The sequence below is a fragment of the Schistocerca americana genome, chromosome 2 (genome assembly GCF_021461395.2).
Source record: "Schistocerca americana isolate TAMUIC-IGC-003095 chromosome 2, iqSchAmer2.1, whole genome shotgun sequence".
Taxonomy (NCBI): Eukaryota; Metazoa; Arthropoda; class Insecta; order Orthoptera; family Acrididae; genus Schistocerca; species Schistocerca americana.
Window position 1 is genome coordinate 149535788 of NC_060120.1, and position 23746 is coordinate 149559533.

Here is a 23746-nt window from a genome sequence, read left to right on the forward strand (position 1 = left end):
ACTGCGAAACTTATCTTGTGTCACCGGAGTTCTTACATCATTATTAGCCATTTGACATCAAACTCTGGATAATGGCCACATCTATAATTTCCCATGCATCGCAGTCTTCAGCTATGCACATCCCTGTGGCTCTTGCACTTTTTCTAACGTCATCTATCCATCTTCCATCAGGCTGTCATCTCAGCCTTCACTTTAGTCTTCGAAATTCCTTTGTCCATCTAACAACCATGTGCCTGGCTACATGACCCATTCATTTCCATTTAATTTGCATCAGTCATAATTACATCTTCCATTTCAATCTATTCTCTGATCCATTTGTTTATTTTCTTATCTCTCGTAATTCCCTATGTGCATATCTCCATTAGTCACTGGACAGCCCTCTGTTTTTGAATGGTTTCTGCAGTAAACGTCCAGGCTTCACTACCATAAATCAAAACTGGTGATACACAATGATTGTGAAATTGAGATTTCATGCTCACTGGAAAACTTTGTTTTGAAAACTATATTTAGTTTCACAAAATTAGTCCAGGCCAACTTATATAGTTCTGAAAAGAAACAACATGTGAAAAATGCACTTGGCTGGGGAAGCACATATGTCAGGGGCTCACATAATGGGCAGGAATGCGTAACTCATACAGGCCAACAAACACCGCTTTCAGCACAAAGTTATATTTTTAAAATGGCACATGTACATTTTTCTACTGAAATGAAACTAGAAGTACAGTTACAGTAGGCAGACTTGGTTTCAATGTTGTAAAACTCACACAGTATGAAACATTAAACTTTAGAGGGCAAAGGTTTCCTGCACTGTCCTGCAGCCTGTTATCAAGGGTTCAAACAATGGGCATGAATGTACAGTCCATAAAAGTAAACAAACATCACTTTCAACACAAAGTTACATTCAGATAAATTGCACATGTATGTTTTTTCTACGGAAATGAAAATTAGAGGTACAATTTAGTGATAAGATGTGGTTCTAGTGTTCCAAACACAACTATTAGCGGCATATAACCCACAGAAATTTCAACTTTGTGCCTGACATTGAGCACTTAAAACAACTCACAGATAACCAGTAAAGTCACGTCCAATGAAACTGCAGCGCCTCAACAGATGTTCAAAGTGCTCACTATTTGCATCAATACACTTGTGGAGATGATTAACAAGTAAGTAGTGTACATTTTGTAGTGATTGCACTGATATTGCTGCACACACACACACGCAGCAGTAATACATTGTTGCGTATGCTTTGGTGGCATTGGGGGTCCTGCACGCCAGAGAAAGAAGTCTTATAATGTCACAACAGGAGACTGGAGTGGCCCGCTCACAGGACTTTCTCATCCTATACATCTATTTGGAAACATTGCATTCACAACTTCCTTGGAAACATATGCTTAGTGTGTGGGGCATCCATCACGCTGGAACCATTTTGATAGATGTGTTCCCAATCCCACATACCCCATGAGAAGGGGCTGTGGGTCTTGCAGAAATGATGCATACTGCCATCTGGTTATTATTCCCGGATAAAAATAGGCACCTACAATATGGGTACCAATGATGCCACACCAAAAACTGACATCGCACTGTTATTGATGAGCAATTGGAGGAAGCTAGAAGGGATTTTGTACAGACCAGTAATGCATATTCTGCAGATTTACATGAGAATGATTTGTGAACGAAGCTTCATCCATAAACAACATTTCACATAGGAAGTCAGGACCACCTTGCAACTAGTGAAGTGCAAAATGACACAATTCAGTGTGGAGTTCAGAGTCATTCCTGTACAGTTATTACTGGAGCGAGATATGACACAGATGAAACATATGACTATGCAGTTCTCCACACACTACTACAGCTTACTGTAGAACTGCGTGCAACCTGTCATACTCTCACCTCGGCACCAGAACAGCAATTTGTTAATTGATGTATTTGCACGCTGACACTTTCTGGGTGCCCAGCTGATTGTTTCCATGAGACTTGTGCAGATGTTGGAAATGGTATGATCAGCCTGGGTAGCGTTCAGTATACACGGTTACAGCTGCAGTTGCATTTCTGTGACATAGCCCTGTAGGCATCCTTTAAAGTCTAATACTTCAAAATGTATGAGGTTAAAACAGTCTACATCAATACTCTGTAATCCTCCTTACGACATGTGGCAGAGGGTATCCCATGCCACAACTACCCATTTCCTCTCCTGTACCACTCAGAAATAGAACGAAGGAAAAGCGACTATCTATATGCCTCCATATGAGCCCCAATTTCTCATCTCTTATCTTTGTGATCCCTACATACAGTGCATATTGGAGGCAACAGAATCATTCTGCAGTCAGCTTCAAATGTCGGTTCTCTAAATTTTCTCAATAGTGTTCCTCAAAAAGAATGTCACCTTCCCTCCAGAGATTCCCAATTGAGTTCCCGAAGTATCTCTATAACACTTGCATGTTGTTCAAACCTACCAGTAACAAACCTTAGCAGTTTGCCTCTGAATTGCTTCAATGTCTTCCTTTAATCTGGCCCAGTATGGATCCCAAACACTCAAGCAGTATTCAAGAATAGGTCATATTAGCATATTATATGTTGCCTCCTTTACAGATGAACCACACTTTCCTAGACTTCTCCCAGTTAACTAAAGTCAGCCATTCACCATTCCTACTACAATCCTCTCATGGTCCTTCCATTTCATAAAGCTTTGCAACATTACACCCTGATACTTAAATGACGTGAGTGTGTCAAGTAGGACACTACTAATGCTGTATCTGAACATCACCGGTTTGTTTTTCCTAGTCATCTGCATTAACTTACATTTTTCTGCCATTCATCACACCAACTACAAATTTTGTCTAAATCATCTTGCACCTTCCAACAGTCACTCAACTTTGATATTTTGCTGTACATCATAGTGTCATCAGCAAACAACCATAGTTTGCTGTCCAACACTCTGCCAAATCATTTATTTATATAGAGAACAACAGCGGTGCTATTACACTTCCCTGAGGCTCTCCTGATGATACCCTTGCCTCTGATGAACTTTCGCCATTGACAACAACATACTGGGTTCTATTACTTAAGAAGTCTTTGAGCCACTCACATATCTGTGGGCCTATTCCATATGCTTGTACTGTCTTGGGGCACCATGTCAGATACTTTCTGGAAATCTATAAATATGAAATCTGCATATTGCCCTTCATTCATAGTTCACAGTATATCTTGTGAGGAAAGGGCAAGCTGACTTTCGCACAAGCAGTGTTTTCTCAAATCATGCTGATTCATGGATATAAGCTTCTCCTCTCATGAAAGTTTATTATATTTGAAATGAGAATATGTTCAAGGATTCTGCAGCAAACCAATGTTAGGGATATTGGTCTGTAATTTTGTGGATCCATTCTTTTGCCCTTCTTATACACAGAAGTCACCTGCACTTTTTTGCAGTCATGCTGGGTGAGAGATTCACGATAAATGCAAGCTACGTAAGGGGCCAATGCCGTAGAGTACTCTTTGAAAAACTGAATTGGGATTCCACCAAACCTGGTGACTAATTTGTTTTCAACTCCTGTTGTTTCCCTATGCCAGGGATGCTTATTACCATGTTGTCCATATAGTAATCTGTTCAAAGGTCAAATGATGTTATGTTGGTATGGTTCATCTGCATGAACAATTTCTTGAATGTGAAATTTAAAACAGCAACTTTTATTTTGCTATCTTCAACTGTCACTCGAGACAGGTCAATAAGTGATGGATGGAAGCCTTAGTCCCACTTAGCAATTTTACATAGGACAAGAATTATCTTGGGCTCTCTGCCAGATCTTTTACTAGGGTATGATTGTGGTAGTAGTTGTGTGCTTCATGCGTAGATCTTTTCACAGGGGCACAAATCTCTAATAACCTTTGTTTGTTGTCATTTGCGCATACTCTTATGAACCAAGAGTGCAACAGCCTCTGCTTCCTCAACAGTTTCTGAATCTCATTATGAAAGCATGGCAGGCCTTTTCTGTCCTTAATCCACTTATTAGGTACATAATTCTCTAGACCAGTGAAACCAAGTCTGCCATCACTAACTGTATCTCTAGTTCTCATTTTTGTAGAAAAAGCACAAACATGCCTTTAAAAAAACCTAACTTCATGCTGACAGTGATGTCTGTTGACCTTTGTGGATTATGCATTTCTAAACATTTTGTGAGGCCCTGAAATAGGTGCACCCTGGCCAATTGCATTTTTAACATTTTTTATCTTTTTGGAAAGGTGTGAAGTGACAGTGTTAGTATACAATAAACAAAGAATGGGTCTACATATTATATTTTCCACAAAACAAAACTGGTTAAAAAAGAGATGTCACTCTACACCAGAATGGTGGAGAAATGTGGTAGAGGGTAGCGGGAGAGAGGAAGGGTTGACAAAAGAAGATTGTACGTTCTGTGGACTTCAGAGCAGCCCTTATCAACTTACTGTGATGAAAATGTAAAAATATTTCCAGTTAAAAGATACAATAAGGCTGTTTTTAAAAGAAAATAAGATTTTTATTATTATTATTGTCATTGTCATTACAAATCACTACTTTTTTGCAAGATTTGGTTAACAAAAACAGTAAGACAACCAACTTATTTCTGATAGAGACAGCTTTCACAGAAATATTTTTGTTGAAATCAGCATCAGCAGAAATATGTCACATCTGGAAATGGAGGGAGACTTAATCAATCATTTTTAAAAATAAGTAAAATATTTACTGATGATCCACTTCCAGTTTGTAAAATTGTTTCTCTATGCAAATTCACATTACAGTACGTTCTACCATACAGAGAACTAGGCTCTTCAGTTTTCACCTGCAGCAATTACAGTGTAGTACAATGAATTGACGTACCTTTTTACTCAAAAAATTTATTGTATTTTTGTGCATCTCTGAGGTTGTCTTCTTCTCATTAAGCTTACTGGTTATGTCTAAAATCTTAAAATTCAGATCTCCCTCTTCATCAGTGAGGAGTTTTAGGTTATGGCTATGTACAGACTCTTCCTTTTCAATGTTGTGTAGTGCTAACTAAAAAAAAAAAATATTTATATAGTTTTTCAATTGATCAAAAAGACAGAGTACCTTCAACTGAAAACTGTATAATAAAACAAACAAAAATAAAAAAATACAAATGAACTCTGTAATCTGGAATGAAGAGTTGTTAGTGCTTCAGAAATTCAAAGCTCTAGATATTAACTGAATATTACGTACGTGAATCACCTACCAGTAAAAAAAAAAACCACACCAAACATGTAATAAATATTATAATACATCATAAATGAAGTATTCAAAATATACACATATTTAACTAAAAACTTTCATACACAAAGGGTGTCCCATAAGGAACGCAGCTTTTGAAATGCACGCCACTTCTCTTCTATTTAGTTCACAGCACTGAACACTACACAATTTTCATCTGTTTTTTCTGTGATTAGTAACGGAACAATTCACAATAGAACCCAGTATTGTCACAGTGAATACGTATTACAAATGTGGCGAACATTTTGCAGAGATTGTTAGAAAGCTCAGTGCAACATAATGTACCAATAAGTGAATTGTGATGAGACTGATTGCAAAAGTTGAGAAAATGATTTATTTGAGGACATTAAACCCACAGGCCATCCTCGTGTAAGTTGTTCCGGGGATGGGATAACATTGCCACCACGAGTGACAATTTTGCAGGAAGTCTGATAAAATCTATTCACTGACATTCAGAAGCAGTATGAAATGAATTCTGAATGAAGATCTGCACCCTTGGACCTATAAAATCCACCTGGCACATAAGAACTGCAGCCAAATGATCACTAAATGTGCTGAGCATTTGTCCTTTGGCGCTTGCAAAACAAAGTGTGGACAACAATTTCACCAAGAAAATAATATTCTCTAATTAGGCACACTTTCCATTGAATGGCTTAATGAAAAAGCAGAATCACAGGATTTTTGGCGCAGAGAACCCTCAGGTAGCTACGGATAAGCCATTATATCCACAATGGCTGTTTAGTGTGGCATTTGGGCTCAAGACATAACTGGACTCCACTTTGTTGAAATAGAGCCGGAAATGCAATAACAGTAGATAACAACTGCTGCACTATGTTAAGAGAGTTTTGTCTAAATTGGATCGCGTGAATGCTGAAGAGGTTTGGGCTCAACAATATGTTGTAACCTGTCACACACTGATTGCAACAATCAAGCTCAGTGCTGAATGATCAGACACAGTTACCTAACTCACAACTTCTAACTGTAGATACTACTCATAATCCTATTCAGGCCATGTTGTAAATTACCCTGCTCACTTATGCCACATTTTCCTTTATTTCATTTACTATAATTTCTCTCGAGTTAAAAATTTTACTTCATGTAATCACAGCTGCATCACTCACCTGATTAGTATCACTATTATATCTTATATGTTTGTAATTTAGGACCTATTAAAGATAAGATTATTTTGTTCAGCCACACCTTTGGAATACATCACCTAAGTTTATTGTTCAATTATTTACTTCCATGTACAACTGCTGTAATTTGTCTATGATTCATTAGTTAAAGGGTCACTTACTTTATCTTAGTTAAATAATTTTACATTGCATTTACACTGAAATAATTGCTTTGTTTTATTCCTGATTCTAACATTAACATTTTTCATCTCTGCAAATGGAGATACTCTGTAGATGCACTAGTTTAAAATCTTTGACACAACAAAATATCTATGAATGACATACTTATCTTTCTCACTGTCCGTGTAACAAATAATAAATACTGAGGAATATTACACCAGTGTTGTGTGTGTTTCATTCATATGGTATAAAATATTCTATCAAGAACCAATGGAACACTCAATCAACACAACAATTAGTCCAGTCAACAAAGGAAAATTAGAGGGAAAAATCGTGTAATCCCCAATTTTTGCACAGTGCTAGGAGGAAGTATCCTGAACAATAAACTAAAAGTCCTGAACAGTGGGGTGTTAGCGTTCGGGTGGGTGTGCATTTTAAGATTGCTTTTTAAAATGTTTTTCTCAAATGTCTCCAAAACCACTGCTTCCATCAAAAACGGTTCCCAGTACAAAATTAACCTACTTTACATTTCCTACAAGAAAAGGTCCTATCCATTTTTTCTCAAGGACTAATAGTTTTTGCATTGGAGGGGATGGAAAAATCACAGATTATTAAAAATATTGTTTTACCACTATAAAATTAATGTTTATTGTTAAATGAAGTGGGTTACACACAACTATTTAAGGTACGTACTATGCCTAAGTGCTGAGAGCTGTATTACGGGAAAAATTGTGTTCGCGGGGATGTGAGACAGATGTGCAAGGGATGACAGATCACTGGATTGTGTTCCTTTATTAAAAGATTGCTTACTTGTCCAAGAATCATTTTTAGTACATTGTTTATACATGTGATATAGGACAGTGGCAAACCTAGTTAATTTATGATACAGTAGTCATTTTGACAGCATTGTTGACATAATCAAAATCATAATAATGTAGGTTGGTGTACCACGTTGCTTCTACATGTGATAACAGCACTTATTATCTGAGATGACATGATAAGCACAACATAAACTATATTATGAATTGACAATTAGTAAAATTTGGTAAATGAGGTTAACTTAATATAGTGTTCCATAAATTCCGACAAAGAATAGAAGCAATGTTCAAGCGCTTCGCTTATTGCTAGGTCGGCAAAATGAAGATCAAGCAGATGATTCCCCACTCTGTCTACCCCACTAAGTCACAAGAAGCAACTACAAGGTTTCTTACAAAGTTAAGCTGACCCTTCACCACACACCTTATGAACCACTGACTACACAGTGTGCAGACATGCCCAGAGGATGTTGATTTTCCACAGAATGCATTATCACTGCATGGACAGTAGATATGAGTTACTAATAACACAAACGCAAGAAACACATATTGAAATCTCCCCACAGTCATCTACACTGCTAGAGGGGAGTATGGCAACTGTAGTGTTCTGCCGGGAGAGGCAGCTTCCACCATTACGAGAGCCGTTCGATTTTCAGTTTACACAGAGAGTATACCTCTCAAGCATTGCCTGTCCAGTGCCCTTATGTGAGCACAAAAAATAAATTCACTCAGCTCATGTTTATATAATGGTGTTACTTTCAGTTCATTAAATGAATACTTTTTTTGCATACATTCAGTGAGATTTTATGTAAAATATGTTTCTGTAAATAATGGCTAGGAAGTGTTTATTTTGTAAATGTGAGGGATTGCAGTCATAAGCATATTGTAATGACATGCCATTTTGCTGTAGTCTCTTGGTAGTGAATTAATAACAGACCAGAAAGTTACTGCACATCTCTCACCATTAATTCAGTTAGTGGTAGACTGAATAAATCTCTTCCATTCAGGAATTGGTGGCACATGCAGAGGGGTTACTCTAAGTGGAGTCACTTACCACACATTCACAGTACATCTTTCAAGATGAATGTGAATATGTCTGATGGAATTGGACTGATCATACACAAGTCTGGAAAAGTAATCTACTGCAATGGATTGCTTGCCTTACATTGTACTCTCTGAAGTTCTGTAACAGGTAGGTGACCTCCTTCTGTTATAGAGGTATGCAATTTAAACCTCTGGTCTCTTCAGATGTTGGGAGAGCTGAGGCTGGGAACATGAATTTCATACTCCTCACGCTTTGCAGGTATTTCAGACAGTGATAGTGGAGTTAGAGAAATCTACATTGTCAAATACATAACCAATAGACCTACATTGTCAAATAAATACTGACAGCATGTTACACCTGGGGCAGACTCTTCAGTGTGCTAGACAGTTGACAGCTCCAGTTGAGGTTTTTTTACATAATAGCGCAATTAGCAACTGCAAATAAGTACTCACTTAATAAACCGAAAATAACTCCACTATACAAACACGAGCTCAATGAAGCCATGTCTACTCTCTTTGGAGAACTGGACAGGAAATGCTGGAGAGGCACAGTTTGCATGTAAACAGCAAACTGGGCAGTGCTCATAGCGTTGGTATTTGCACTATCTGGAAGAACACTATAGCTGCTATACAGGACAACTACAAAACAGTTTCCCCTTTAGCAGTGTAGAGGGGTGTACAGAAATGTATATAGATTCTGTCCATATGCGTTTCTTGTGTTAGTGTTAATGCATTTTGTGGGGAAAAGAAATAGCCACCCGGCATAGCTTTGTGGGACACCCTCTAGTTGCCTTTTGTGACATAGTGGTGTAGAGAGTATGTGGAATCACGTGCTCGATCTTCAGTTTGCAGACCTATGAAGAAAGGCAGTACATGACCACAATCTAGTGACTTACCTTCCCTTGAGCTTCTACCCCACATATATTCCCCTTCAGCCTGCCACACCCCTCAACTGATTCCTCAATACAGCTCTTGGCACTTCGGTTCAGTAGACATATATAATATTTGTTTTTAATCCAGTTAATTTAAAGATAAACATTGATTTCATACCATTAAAATGATATTTTTAATAATCTGTGATTTCTCCATTCCCCTGCAACGTGGAAACTATTAGTCCTAGAGAAAAAATGAATAGGACCTTTTTTGTAGGATATCTAACGTAGTTTAATTTTGTACTGGGAAGCATTTTCGCTAGAAGCTGCAGTTTTTGAATTACATGAGAAAAATATGAAAGAGTGACCCTTCAATGCCCCTCCTATCCCAAAGTTCACATTCAACTGGTCAGGATTTTTACTAAATTGTTCAGGATGTTTCCTCCTAACATTGCTCAAAAATATGGGACTATTTCCCCCCCCCCCCCCCCCCCTTCCCACCCCCCCAACTGCTACAGGGCAGATACCTCATTGGGTGATTTCTTGCAATGCTGATGTGAACGGACCAACCAAATCTTTTTATTTGACACCATATGATTTCTTTCTGAGAAGGCATTTCAAATCCCATGTGTAGACCAACAAATCATGATCATTTCCAAGACCAAAATTCAGTATGTAATTTCAGAACTAGAGGGTAAAGTATGTTGATAAGTTATGGAAAAAATTCATCAAAAGATGAATGCAGAGCCAAGGAGGGCACTTGAGTTACAATGTATTTCATACATAATCACAGGTAGCATACACTGCAGTAATTAGTGGTGCACTAATAACCCTGGTGCTAAGTGCCCTGTAAGCTTCAATAATGTGTAATTTGCTTTATGTTATCAATAGATTTGTATGTTGTTATGCACTCAAAAGTTGTGTTTTTTATTGATACCTTTAACACATAAATGAAAGTGTTTATGGGTAAAGTTAGCAATACCCTGAAAACCACCCATTACTAATGACTGCTTTTCATGTTTGGTGCTAACCTTCATTCCTCATTGCGCACTATATTGGTTACATGGTGGCAGCTGTTGTGACTGTGGAGATATGAGTGTTTAAGGAGGTCCCTATCACATCTTTTGAAACATATTTTCCAATGGAAAGAATTGAGATTATAGAACAATGTTCTTGTGATTTTATGAATATTCTCAAATGTTAACAAATGTTCTAGAAATTGATACATTTCAGCTAGTCTTAAGTAAATATGTAAGTTGCAGTTATTATCTAATATCAGTCAAGAATGAAAACTGTAAAATATACATAAAAAAGATGCCATGTTACGCTGCCTGGGAAAAAGAAACAACACAGAAAACAACAATAACTAGCCTTTTCCCTGCAGCTTCTGTTTATCTCCTTCTCCCCCCCCCCCTCTCTCTCTGTCTCTTTGTCTTCTCCTCCTCTCTCTATCTATCTATTTTCTCCACCTCCTTTTCTGGCCCTCTCCCCTCTGTCTGACCATATCCTCATCTCCTCCTCTTCTTTTTCCAGCTGTCCACTACACCTCCACATCATTATGCACCTCCCCCTCCTCTCCTCTCTCTTTACATTTCCTCCTGCCTCTCTCTCTGCTCATTTGCTCCTCTATCCATATCAACCTGCCCCAGAAGTGCTCATCGGTACATGTAGCCCCTGCAATACAGTGCAATAAAGCAGGCCAATGCTACACCCACATCACACGTGTCATGCAGGGCAGGCCACACATCAGGGGCTCAAAAATTATTTATTTACCACTGGCTTACACGCCACCGCACAAAGCTGGACGATAAAGAAGACCAATACCACTCTAACACAACATGCCTGTCATGCAGGGCAGCCCACATGTTGGGACTCAAAAAGCCACTTCTTGCCCTGACATGTAAGCTGCTATGCAAAGCAGGTTGATTTGACAGGTAGCCCACACAACATTCCTGCCAAGTAGGGCAGCCTATGTTCTGGAGACTGGAAAAATACGTTTTTACCTTTACCTCTGCCCCTATTGGAGCTAGGAGGTTACAAACCTCACACTTCCGAGTCTCTTGAAGCCTGCTATTTTTGGCCAAATCTCGTTGAAATCAATCCAGGGGTTTCGGAACAGATCCATGACTCACACACACACACACACACACACACACACACACAAAATCAATCCAGGGGTTTCGGAACAGATCCAGGACTCACACACACACACACACACACACACACACACACACACACACACACACCTTACTGTCTGGCAACAATAGCTGTGGGGGTAAGAACCACCTTACCTGTCAAAGGGGTGGGGGTGGAAAAGAAGTGTAGACCATGACATGAATTTCCAGACTTCATTAATCCAGTATTTGAGAATGAGACACTTGGGTGCTTGCAACAAATTTTATACATAATTCCAAACCATTAAAAAATGTTTTCTTAATGACAACCCCTACAAAATAATGAAAGGAGAAATGTTTATCACTTACTACTTTTCTGCTGTTCATGCAGGAAAAGTACCACAAGAGGCACAATGTTATAATTTATTACTTCTTTACTACTAACTGTATTCACGATGCATTTTACAAACAGTAAGTAAATGTTCCACTGAACATAAACGCAAAATTATATCACTGTACAACACCTAGCTCAGGGGATATGATGTCATAAACAATGAAATCGTGAAAAACGGACACAACCAAGAATAAAGTTTAAACTTATTCCTTCTTTGCTTCGAACTCTGTTCGCGATACATTTTGCATACAGTATACACATATACCACTGAATGAAACTACAATGTTATATCTTCGTACAACATATAGTTCAGGAGATATGACATCATAAACATTAAGCACACAGCCAGATGCTGCATGGTACAGATGCAGACACACAGCTAGAAATAAATACCTCGGTAACTGGACAATGCCAGATATCTCTGCTAACCCACACAAACACACATACAGAAGTGAAGTAGACAATGAGACAACATTAGTAACTGAAAAATGAGTAAGTAAAAAGGACCAGATATTCAAAAATTTGGTGATAAATAAAATTTGTATGGAAGAGAACAAAACAGGGGAACAGAAGTGGTGGCAGGTGGGGTGGGGGGGGGGGGGGGGGGGGGGAGAGTGGGGATGAAGAGAGAGGGGGAGAGGGGGAGGGGGAGAAGAATGAGAACTAGAAAATCAGTCACATTCAGTTAAGATGTCATGTCTACAACAAAGTATTGCTTCCTCCCCTCAGGGCTAAGACATTAAAAACTTTGAGGGTTTCTAAAATTATTCATAACATATACTGCTTTTACAAGAAAAAGAATATAATTATGAGTTAAGGTGGCGACTGTATTGAACCTTGGAGAAAAAGTGAAGGTCCATTCAAAGGACTGGTATTACCTCCATCAATTTTCAATTTCTTCACTGTAGACTTCCACAAAACATTTTATCTCTCTACCAAGGTGCTATGGTATGCTGATAATATATTCAGCTACCCAACTGGCAGGAGCATGTCGCAATGAAGACAAGAATGTGTCCGGCACAATGCTCGTTTGTTGGATCAGTCTGAACTCATTAAATTTATTTATTTATTGTATGGCTCTTTGATACATCAAAACAAAAAATACATACAGTGTAGAGCATAATATTTACAATATAAGAAGCTATAAACATTTACAGCACTTATGTAGTGCCTAGTCACCAGCAGGAAGTTTTCTGATCTACCATCATATGATTTTGTGGGTTATGTCACATGATCTGTGGTTCTCTGCACTCACAAAATTGGGATGGTTGCTTTCCCCGTTTTTGTATTAAATGTGAACATCTGCTGTGTCAGGTTCTAATTCTGTTTAATACTGACCATGTTTTGCATGGGAAGTCAATCCTGGTGGTTTTTGGGTGGTTCCTGAAGAGGGGCAGCAGCCTTTTCAGTAGTTGCTGGGGCAACAGTCTGGATGATTGACTGATCTGGCCTTGTAACACTAACCAAAACGGCCTTGCTGTGGTGGTACTGTGAACGGCTGAAAGCAAGGGGAAACTACAGCCATAATTTTTCCCGAGGGCATGCAGCTTTACTGTATGGTTAAATGATGATGGTATCCTCTTGGATAAAATATTCCGGAGGTAAAATAGTCCCCCATTCGGATCTCCGGGCGGGGACTACTCAAGAGGATGTCATTATCAGGAGTGTGGAATGCCAGATCCCTTAACCGGGCAGGTAGGTTAGAAAGTTTAAAAAGGGAAATGGATAGGTTAAAATTAGACATAGTGGGAATTAGTGAAGTTCGTTGGCAAGAGGAACAAGACTTTTGGTCTGGTGAATACAGGGTTATAAATACAAAATCAAATAGGGGTAATGCAGGAGTAGGTTTAATAATGAATAAAAAAATAGGAGTGCAGGTAAGCTACTACAAACAGCATAGTGAACGGATTATTGTGGCCAACATAGACACGAAGCCCATGCCTACTACAGGAGTACAGGTTTATATGCCAACTAACTCTGCAGATGATGAAGAAATTGATGAAATGTATGATGAGGTAAAAGAAATTATTCAGGTAGTGAAGGGAGACGAAAATTTAATAGTCATGGGTCACTGGAATTCGAGAGTAGGGAAAGGGAGAGAAGGAAACATAGTGGGTGAATATGGATTGGGCGAGAGAAATGAAAGAGGAAGCCGCCTGGTAGAGTTTTACACAGAGCATAACTTCATCATAGCTAACACTTGGTTCCAGAATAGAATCATGAAAGAAGGTTGTATACATGGAAGAATCCTGGAGATACTAGAAGGTATCAGATTACATAATGGTAAGACAGAGATTTAGGAACCAGGTTTTAAATTGTAAGACATTTCCAGGGGCAGATGTGGACTCTGACCACAATCTATTAGTTATGAACTGTAGATTAAAACTGAAGAAACTGCAAAAAGGTGGGAATTTAACGAGATGGGACCTGGATAAACTGATTAAACCAGAGGTTGTACAGAGTTTCAGGGAGAGCATAAGGGAACAATTGGCAGGACTGGGGGAAAGAAGTACAGTAGAAGAAGAATGGGTAACTCTGAGGGATGAAGTAGTGAAGGCAGCAGAGGATCAAGTACATAAAAAGATGAGGGCTAGCAGAAAGCCTTGGGTACCAGAAGAAATATTGAATTTAATTGATGAAAGGAGAAAATATAAAAATGCAGTAAATGAACCAGGCAAAAAGGAATACAAACATCTCAAAAATGAGATCGACAGGAAGTGCAAAATGGCTAAGCAGGGATGGCTAGAGGACAAATGTAAGGATGTAGAGGCTTATCTCACTAGGGGTAAGATAGATACTGCCTACAGGAAAATTAAAGAGACCTTTGGAGAAAAGAGAACCACTTGTATGAATATCAAGAGCTTAGATGCAAACCCAGTTCTAAGCAAAGAAGGGAAAGCAGAAAGGTGGAAGGAGTATATAGAGGGTCTATACAAGGGCGATGTACTTGAGGACAATATTATGGAAATGGAAGAGGATGTAAATGAAGATGACATGGGAGATATGATACTGCGTGAAGAGTTTGACAGAGCACTGAAAGACCTGAGTCGAAACAAGGCCCTGGGAGTAGACAACATTCCATTAGAGTTACTGACGGCCTTGAGAGAGCCAGTCCTGAAAAAACTGCCATCTGGGGAGCTAGATGTATGAGACAGGCGAAATACCCTCAGACTTCAAGAAGAATATAATAATTCCAATCCCAAAGAAAGCAGGTGTTGACAGATGTGAAAATTACCGAACAATCAGTTTAATAAGTCCCTGCTGCAAAATACTAACACGAATTCTTTACAGACGAATGGAAAAACTGGTAGAAGCCGATCTCGGGGAAGATCAGATTCTGTAGAAATATTGGAACACGTGAGGTAATACTGACCTTACAACTTATCTTAGAAGAAAGATTAAGGAAAGGCAAACCTACGTTTCTAGCATTTGTAGACTTAGAGAAAGCTTTTGACAATGTTGACTGGAATACTCTCTTTCAAATTCTGAAGGTGGCAGGGGTAAAATACAGGGAGCAAAAGGCTATTTACAATTTGTACAGAAACCAGATGGCAGTTATAAGAGTCGAGGGACATGAAAGGGAAGCAGTGGTTGGGAAGGGATTGAGACAGGGTTGTAGCCTCTCCCCGATGTTATTCAATCTGTATATTGAGCAAGCAGTAAAGGAAACAAAAGAAAAATTCGGAGTAGGTATTAAAATCCATGGAGAAGAAATAAAAGCTTTGAGGTTCGCCGATGACGTAATTCTGTCAGAGACAGCAAAGGACTTGGAAGAGCAGGTGAATGCAATGGACAGTGTCTTGAAAGGAGGATATAAGATGAACATCAACAAAAGCAAAACGAGGATAATGGAATGTAGTCGAATTAAGTCGGATGATGCTGAGGGAATTAGATTAGGAAATGAGACACTTAAAGTAGTAAAGGAGTCTGCTATTTGCGGAGCAAAATAACTGATGATGGACGAAGTAGAGAAGATATAAAATGTAGACTGTCAATGGCAAGGAAAGCGTTTCTGAAGAAGAGAAATTTGTTAACATCGAGTATAGATTTAAGTGTCAGGAAGTCGTTTCTGAAAGTATTTGTATGCGGTGTAGCCATGCATGCAAGTGAAACATGGGCGATAAATACTTTAGACAAGAAGAGAATAGAAGCTTTCGAAATGTGGTGCTACAGAAGAATGCTGAAGAGTAGATGGGTAGATGACATAACTAATGAGGAGGTATTGAATAGAATTGGGGAGAAGAGGAGTTTGTGGCACAACTTGACAAAAAGAAGGGACCGGTTAGTAGGACATGTTCTGAGGCCTCAAGGGATCACAAATTTAGCACTGGAGGGCAGCATGGAGGGTAAAAATCGTCGAGGGAGACCAAGAGATGACTACACTAAGCAGATTCAGAAGGATGTAGGTTGCAGTAAGTGCTGGGAGACGAAGAAGCTTGCTCAGGATAGGGTAGCATGGAGAGCTGCATCAAACCAGTCTCAGGACTGAAGACCACAACAACAACAACAACAACATGGCATGTAGTCCAGTACATTCTCGAGTCCATGCATCAGTAAGATTGAACACGTTTTCCATGGTGAACTCTACTATTCTTGTTAGTGGTTGTCCACAAAAGAGTCGGTTATTGTTTGCATCATCAACATTTTGATGGATTGTTAGATTTTTATTATCCATGATCTTTTATTCTCATTTGTAAGAGCACTGATGCATATTAGTTGAGAGGATGGAATGTGGTTTAGTACTGGCAGCCATTCTGTAGGTGTTGATTTGTTTTATCAAAGTGAGGCATAATATTTAGCAGCTGAAAAGGCAAGTCACAGAGCAGAAGAATGTAAAGTGGATGCCAATGTTTCCCAGGTCATATCATACAGCTTTTGAATACAAAGTTTCCTGTTTTTAATTGTTCAGCTGTTTCCATTATATGCTCTCTGAAAGACAGAGTTCTATCAAGGGATCCTCCCAGATACTTTGGAGATTTATTGTAAGTGCAATGTTTTCAAACTGTATGTTCGGTTTTCTTCTAGCAAATTTATTTTTTAGGTGGATGCAGGAAACCTCTATTTTGGAGGCATTTGGTTGGAGTCTCCATTTGTGAAAGTATTTTCCCCACTACATGTAGGTCCATTGTTTGGATTTCTTCTGACTGTTGAACTAAAGTACACCTTGTTGAAATTACCCAGCCGTTGGCATAACCAAACTTCCTTGGATTTGTTTTTGGCACATCTGCAATATACAAGCTGAAGAGAAGTGGTGCAACAACTGTGATAGACCATTTTTTAATTTCTTTGGGGAGCTGATGTTGAAACACACAACTACTTGAAACAGTCAGTTATTTAGCATATTGCTGATTAGGTGAGTGATTGGTTTGTAAGGAATTATGTGAAGAAGTCTGTGTATCATGCCTTCTCTCCAACTGCACAGCTGTTACTGAACACATCAGATGAATTCGCAATTACGAATAATGACTACCATCAGCTATAGAATGGAATGACGACAATGAAAATTTATGCCGGACCAGGACTTGAACCTGGATTTCCCGCAAATCGCTAGCGGTCACCTTACCATGTGGCTATCTGTGCACGACTCACGGCCAGACCCAAACTTCCATACATCGTCAACCATACATCTACTATCTGTATACGATCTGTACTTGCACATCCATTATATGAATTCCCGTACAGAGCAGATGCTGTGCATGAAAGTCACATGCCCGGTATTGACAGATAAATACGATATTGCAGTGTCGGTATTATTCTGATGACGATGTACTGCAGCGACCACAGCCGTTACTAAACACATCAGATGAATTCACAATTGAAAATAATGACTAACGTCAGCTGTAGAATGGAATGACAACAATGAAAATTTGTGCCGACCGGGACCCAAACCTCGATTTCCCAAACAGTTGCCTTACCATTTGGCTACACCAGGCTCATCCAAGAATTGCACCCGGGGCCGCAAGACAGTGTAGTTCAGCATCCCGTCTGCGACTGTGTGTCGCTAGTGTTGGCAGAGGAGCGAGAGAGAGAGAGAGAGAGAGAGAGAGAGAGAGAGAGAGAGAGAGAGAGAGAGAGAGAGAGAGAGAGAGCTGCAGAGCGAGTGAGACCGCACAGCACTGCTCTGCGCTCGACTGTCCCGCGGTCAGAGCTAACGGAAACAAAATATTCTATTTTAGAATTAGATTTATGTAAGGGATATAGAGTCTCATTGTTACTGTTAGTAGTTACAAGTAAGTATTTTTTGTTATAGTTCGTGCTACAATTTTTTGTATCCCTTTTCAGAGTTTACAAATCGGATCCTTAGTTTGCTGTTTTCGACGTAATAATTTTAACTGATTAAGTTTGAAAACTTATTAAAATAGAATTAAGGTTACAAAGCTCTTTAATTCTTACAGTCAACATTGTTAAAGAAAACAATTAACATTTTACATGTTTTTTCTTTTTTGAGGAAATGTTTTTGTCTAGGCTTGGTACAATATTCCGTGAAACTGCAAACCTCAAAGAATTGGTCAAATTTTTATAGTCAAGGAATGAACGGTTCTTAGTTTTAGCAAGCTTTGAAAGAGAGAAAAAGCGCTCACAAATATACGTGGAACCTAACATTGAGAGAACTTTGGCCTCGTGCTTCAGCAAAAGAGGATATTTCTCTCGTGGAAGACAGCTGTAAAAGTCATCCAAAGTTTTACATATAAGAAAGCGGTCCTTCAGGTGGATATGGCACTGTAGGTCAATCAGCTCTAGTTGAAGCACTTGTGAGACGTCCTCCGCCCGAAGGGAAAACGGGCGAACAAATGTATCTATCGGCTGGCGTTCAGGCGGTCCGCACGCCCAGCTAAGCGGCACGGCTGGGCCGCTGCAGCAACATACGAATTCGACCGGGGCGCTGGCCGCGGGCGATCGCGCCCCAGGGTCACAGTTTGGACGAGCTTGGGCTACACAATCACAACTCACATAATGGATGTGCGAGTACAGATCGTAGACATATTGTTGACGACGTATGGAAGTTTGGGTCTGGCCGTAGTCACGCACGGTAGCCAAATGGCATGGTGACCGTTTGTGATTAGTGGGAAATCCGGGTCCAAGTCCTGATCCGGCACAAATTTTCATTCTTGTCATTCCATTCTACAGCTGATGGTAGTCATTATTCACAATTGCGAATTCATCTGAAGTGTTCAGTAACAGCTGTGCTCACTGCAGTGCATTGTCATCAGAAAAACACCAACACTGCAATATAGTATTTGGCTGCTGATACCTGGCATGTGACTTTCAAGCACAGCATCTGATCTGTACGGGAATATACATAATGGATGTGAGAGTACAGATCATAGACGTATGGTTGGTGACATATGGAAGTTTGGGTCTGGCCTTGAGTCGTGCACGGATAGCCAAATGGTAAGGCGACTGCTTGTGATAAGCGGGAAATCCAGGTTCAAGTCCCGGTCCGGCACAAATTTTCATTGTCATCATTCCACTCTACAGCTGATGGTAGTCATTATTCACAACTAGAATTCATCTGATAACTTCTTTTTGTGTGACCAAGGAAAAGGAGTAGCCATTGCCTGTCTTTCATCTGTAACTTTTTTAAAAATTTCTTCTGCTTGATTTAATGGCTCATTCTTAAGATAACTTTGAATCTGCACTGTAAGGAAGTTTACATAAAACTTGTGATTTTCACATTTCTTCCAAAAATAAAACATGACGGGGAGGCTCTTAGTAAGTAAGTAAGTGCGCCTCCATGTTGTCAAGTGTCCAGTCACCAGTTGTAATGCATTGATGGCCATCGCTCTTCAGAGAAGCGCTCACATATTGTGCTTGTAACCTCTGATTGATGTAAGCATATGACCTCCCTTGATATCTCTGTGAAATTTGCATGTTCTGACATGTACGACATGAGTTCAGCAGTACAGATTTCTTTATGCCCAAGAAAATTAGGGGGCTCAAAATATTTATCTTTAAGGTTCTATAAGCAAATTGGTAAAAAAAGAACCCCTATAGGATCAATACTTGCAAACTCACTCATCAAAACCTATATGGTACTTCCCGGTGATGTAGAATCATAATATTTCAAGAGAATCAAGGCTTCACAGCACAAGTACAGGAAAACAAAACTGAAACATTGTTAATTTGTACTTATATCACACAAAACATTTCTTTTATAACAATGAATCCATCTTTTATACACTCCTGGAAATTGAAATAAGAACACCGTGAATTCATTGTCCCAGGAAGGGGAAACTTTATTGACACATTTCTGGGGTCAGATACATCACATGATCACACTGACAGAACCACAGGCACATAGACACAGGCAACAGAGCATGCACAATGTCGGCACTAGTACAGTGTATATCCACCTTTCGCAGCAATGCAGGCTGCTATTCTCCCATGGAGACGATCGTAGAGATGCTGGATGTAGTCCTGTGGAACGGCTTGCCATGCCGTTTCCACCTGGTGCCTCAGTTGGACCAGCGTTCGTGCTGGACGTGCAGACCGCGTGAGACGACGCTTCATCCAGTCCCAAACATGCTCAATAGGGGACAGATCCGGAGATCTTGCTGGCCAGGGTAGTTGACTTACACCTTCTAGAGCACGTTGGGTGGCACAGGATACATGCGGACGTGCATTGTCCTATTGGAACAGCAAGTTACCTTGCCGGTCTAGGAATGGTAGAACGATGGGTTCGATGACGGTTTGGATGTACCGTGCACTATTCAGTGTCCCCTCGACGATCACCAGTGGTGTACGGCCAGTGTAGGAGATCGCTCCCCACACCATGATGCCGGGTGTTGGCCCTGTGTGCCTCGGTCGTATGCAGTCCTGATTGTGGCGCTCACCTGCACGGCGCCAAACACGCATACGACCATCATTGGCACCAACGCAGAAGCGACTCTCATCGCTGAAGACGACACGTCTCCATTCGTCCCTCCATTCACGCCTGTCGCGACACCACTGGAGGCGGGCTGCACGATGTTGGGGCGTGAGCGGAAGACGGCCTAACGGTGTGCGGGACCGTAGCCCAGCTTCACGGAGACGGTTGCGAATGGTCCTCGCCGATACCCCAGGAGCAACAGTGTCCCTAATTTGCTGGGAAGTGGCGGTGCGGTCCCCTGCGGCACTGCGTAGGATCCTACGGTCTTGGCGTGCATCCGTGCGTCGCTGCGGTCCGGTCCCAGGTCGACGGGCATGTGCACCTTCCGCCGACCACTGGCGACAACATCGATGTACTGTGGAGACCTCACGCCCCACGTGTTGAGCAATTCGGCGGTACGTCCACCCAGCCTCCCGCATGTCCACTATACGCCCTCGCTCAAAGTCCGTCAACTGCACATACGGTTCACGTCCACGCTGTCGCGGCATGCTACCAGTGTTAAAGACTGCGATGGAGCTCCGTACGCCACGGCAAACTGGCTGACACTGACGACGGCGGTGCACAAATGCTGCGAGCTAGCGCCATTCGACGGCCAACACCGCGGTTCCTGGTGTGTCCGCTGTGCCGTACGTGTGATCATTGCTTGTACAGCCCTCTCGCAGTGTCCGGAGCAAGTATGGTGGGTCTGACACACCGGTGTCAATGTGTTCTTTTTTCCATTTCCAGGAGTGTATGTGTGTTCTGCAACTGCTCGGTGAGTAGATTTTTTTATCTATCCTGTAAAATATTTCTTTTGTCATTAGTTATTGAACTTCAGATTTAAAAGTTTCTTGAAAGTCTTGAAATTCTCAGTGCCGATATCTTGCCAGTATCAAAGTTGATAACAAGCAAAAATCATTGAGATTCTTGTTTCCTGGGATTGAATACATATTTAAGTTTGTATGAAACCCTCAGTGTGTGATTCCTGCTCACACTTACCTTTTTTTTTTTGTTGATGTTCTTGCTGACGTTGAAAATTTATAGTTTGTCACTCAAAGTTTGAAGTAGCAGCTCTACAGAAATTATGTATAATGGATTTTGTAAAATTAATTCAAATTAAGAAAGGACCATCAGTTTTAGTAATTTTCAAAATTTACTGTTACTTCTGGCTCCACTCACACTGAGGTGAGAAAAGTCATGGGATAGAGATAGGCACATATACAGATGGTAGTATTACCACGTACACAAGGTATAAAAGGGAAGTGCACTGACCGAGCTGTCATTTGTATTCAGGTGATTCATATGAAAAGGTTTCCGACATGATTATGTCTGCATGACAGGAATTAACAGACTTTGAAACTGGAATGCTAGTTGGAGCTACACACATGGAACATTCCATTTCAGTAATAATTAGGTAATTCAATATTCCGAGATCCACAGTGTCAAGAGCATGCCGAGAATACCAAATTTCAGGCATTACCTCTTACCATGGACACTGCAGTGGCCAATAGCTCACTTAATGATCAAGACCAGCGGCATTTGCATAGAATTGTTAGTGCTAACAGACAAGCAACACAATATGGCATGAAACCAATGTGGGATGTACAACGAATATATCCATTATGACAGTGTGGTGAAATATGGTGTTTAGTTGGCCATAGCAGCAGGTGACCAAAGTGAGTACCTTTGCTAACAGCACGACATTGCATGCAGTGACTCACCTAGGGCTTGTGACCATATTGGTTGGACCCTCAATGACTGGAAAACTGTGGCCTGGTTAGATGAGTCCCAATTTCACTTCATAAGAGGTGATAGGGTTTGAGTGTGGTGCAGAACTCACAAAGCCATGGACCCGAGTTGTCAGCAAGGCACTGCGCAAGTTGATGGTGGCTCCTTAATGTTGTTGGCTGTGTTTTTGTGGAATGGACTGGGTCCTCTAGTCGAACTAAACTTATCATTGACTGGAAATTACGTTCGACTACTTGAAGACCATCTGCAGATGTTCATGGACTTCATGTTCACACACAATGATGGAATTTGTATAGATGATAATGCGCCATGTCACCAGACCACATTTGATCGCAATTGGTTTGAAGAACATTGTAGACAATTTGAGTGAATGATTTGGCCACCCAGATCGCCCAAAATAAACTTCATCAAACATTTATGGGATGTAATGAGAGGTCAGATCATCCACAAAATTCCGCACTGGCAACACTTTCACAATCATGGATGGCTATAGGGGCAGCATGGCTCAGTATTTCTTCCAACGATTGGTGGGTCCACACCACATTGAGTGGCTGCACTACACTGGGCAAAAGAAGGCCTGACATGATATTGGGAGGTATCCAAAGACTTCTGTTATCTCAGTGTTTGTATTACACACAAAGTTCAAACATGAGTGCTGACATTACTCAAAACTTCGACACACACTGAGATTACAAAACATTTCTTTCCCTTAACACACCTGACAATCAACTCCCTTCTCAGTATCAGACACAAAACAGCTTCACAAAGTCAACACAGTTTTTATGCATGGGCTTTTTCTTATGGTCACCGTTAATTGTTCAAATGCAGATTAAATACCAAGCAAACGTTGGTAACTTTAACGTAATATCTACACTTCTGTGTTATAATCCCGTTCTACATAAATACAATTAAGCATTCCAATTTCTAGAGGCCCTAGTTATTTGACTGGAGTAGATGCTGTTGATATCCTTAAAGACAATATTGAAATTTAATGTTGTCTTTTTTCTGAATGTGGATTTTTTAGTTTCTGAGTAGTGTTTTAGTGTTACAAAAATCCAAACATGTTAGTACCAGTATTTGTATGGAGCATGTTTCTAAAATTTAATTTGAGACACAGTTTATGTATCTACTCAAATTTTATCCCAACTCAACAGTTTAGACACAATGTAAAATGGACTGTGTTTACTCTGCCCTCTTAGCTTTGCACTGAGACACTAATTATGAAAAGTTTGTAACTTCTGTAAACAAGTAAATTTTGAAGCTATGTGTTTCAGGGGATTGTGTATAAAGTAGTATTCCTTATTGGCAAAGTAAATGAAATATTAGTCACAACTAAACTGCTTCTCAAAATATGATAG

The 23746-nt window shown here is 40.2% G+C and overlaps 1 protein-coding gene across 1 annotated transcript in view; it reads right to left on the reverse strand.

Moving 5' to 3' along the window:
- The window catches only part of LOC124596458 (structural maintenance of chromosomes protein 4-like), a 317218-nt gene that overhangs the window by 21249 nt on the left and 272223 nt on the right, over positions 1-23746 (reverse strand). Inside the window, exon 17 of the mRNA XM_047135592.1 lies at positions 4853-5026. Within this exon, the coding sequence (XP_046991548.1) occupies positions 4853-5026 (174 nt within the window). The remainder of the gene's footprint in view (positions 1-4852; positions 5027-23746) is intronic.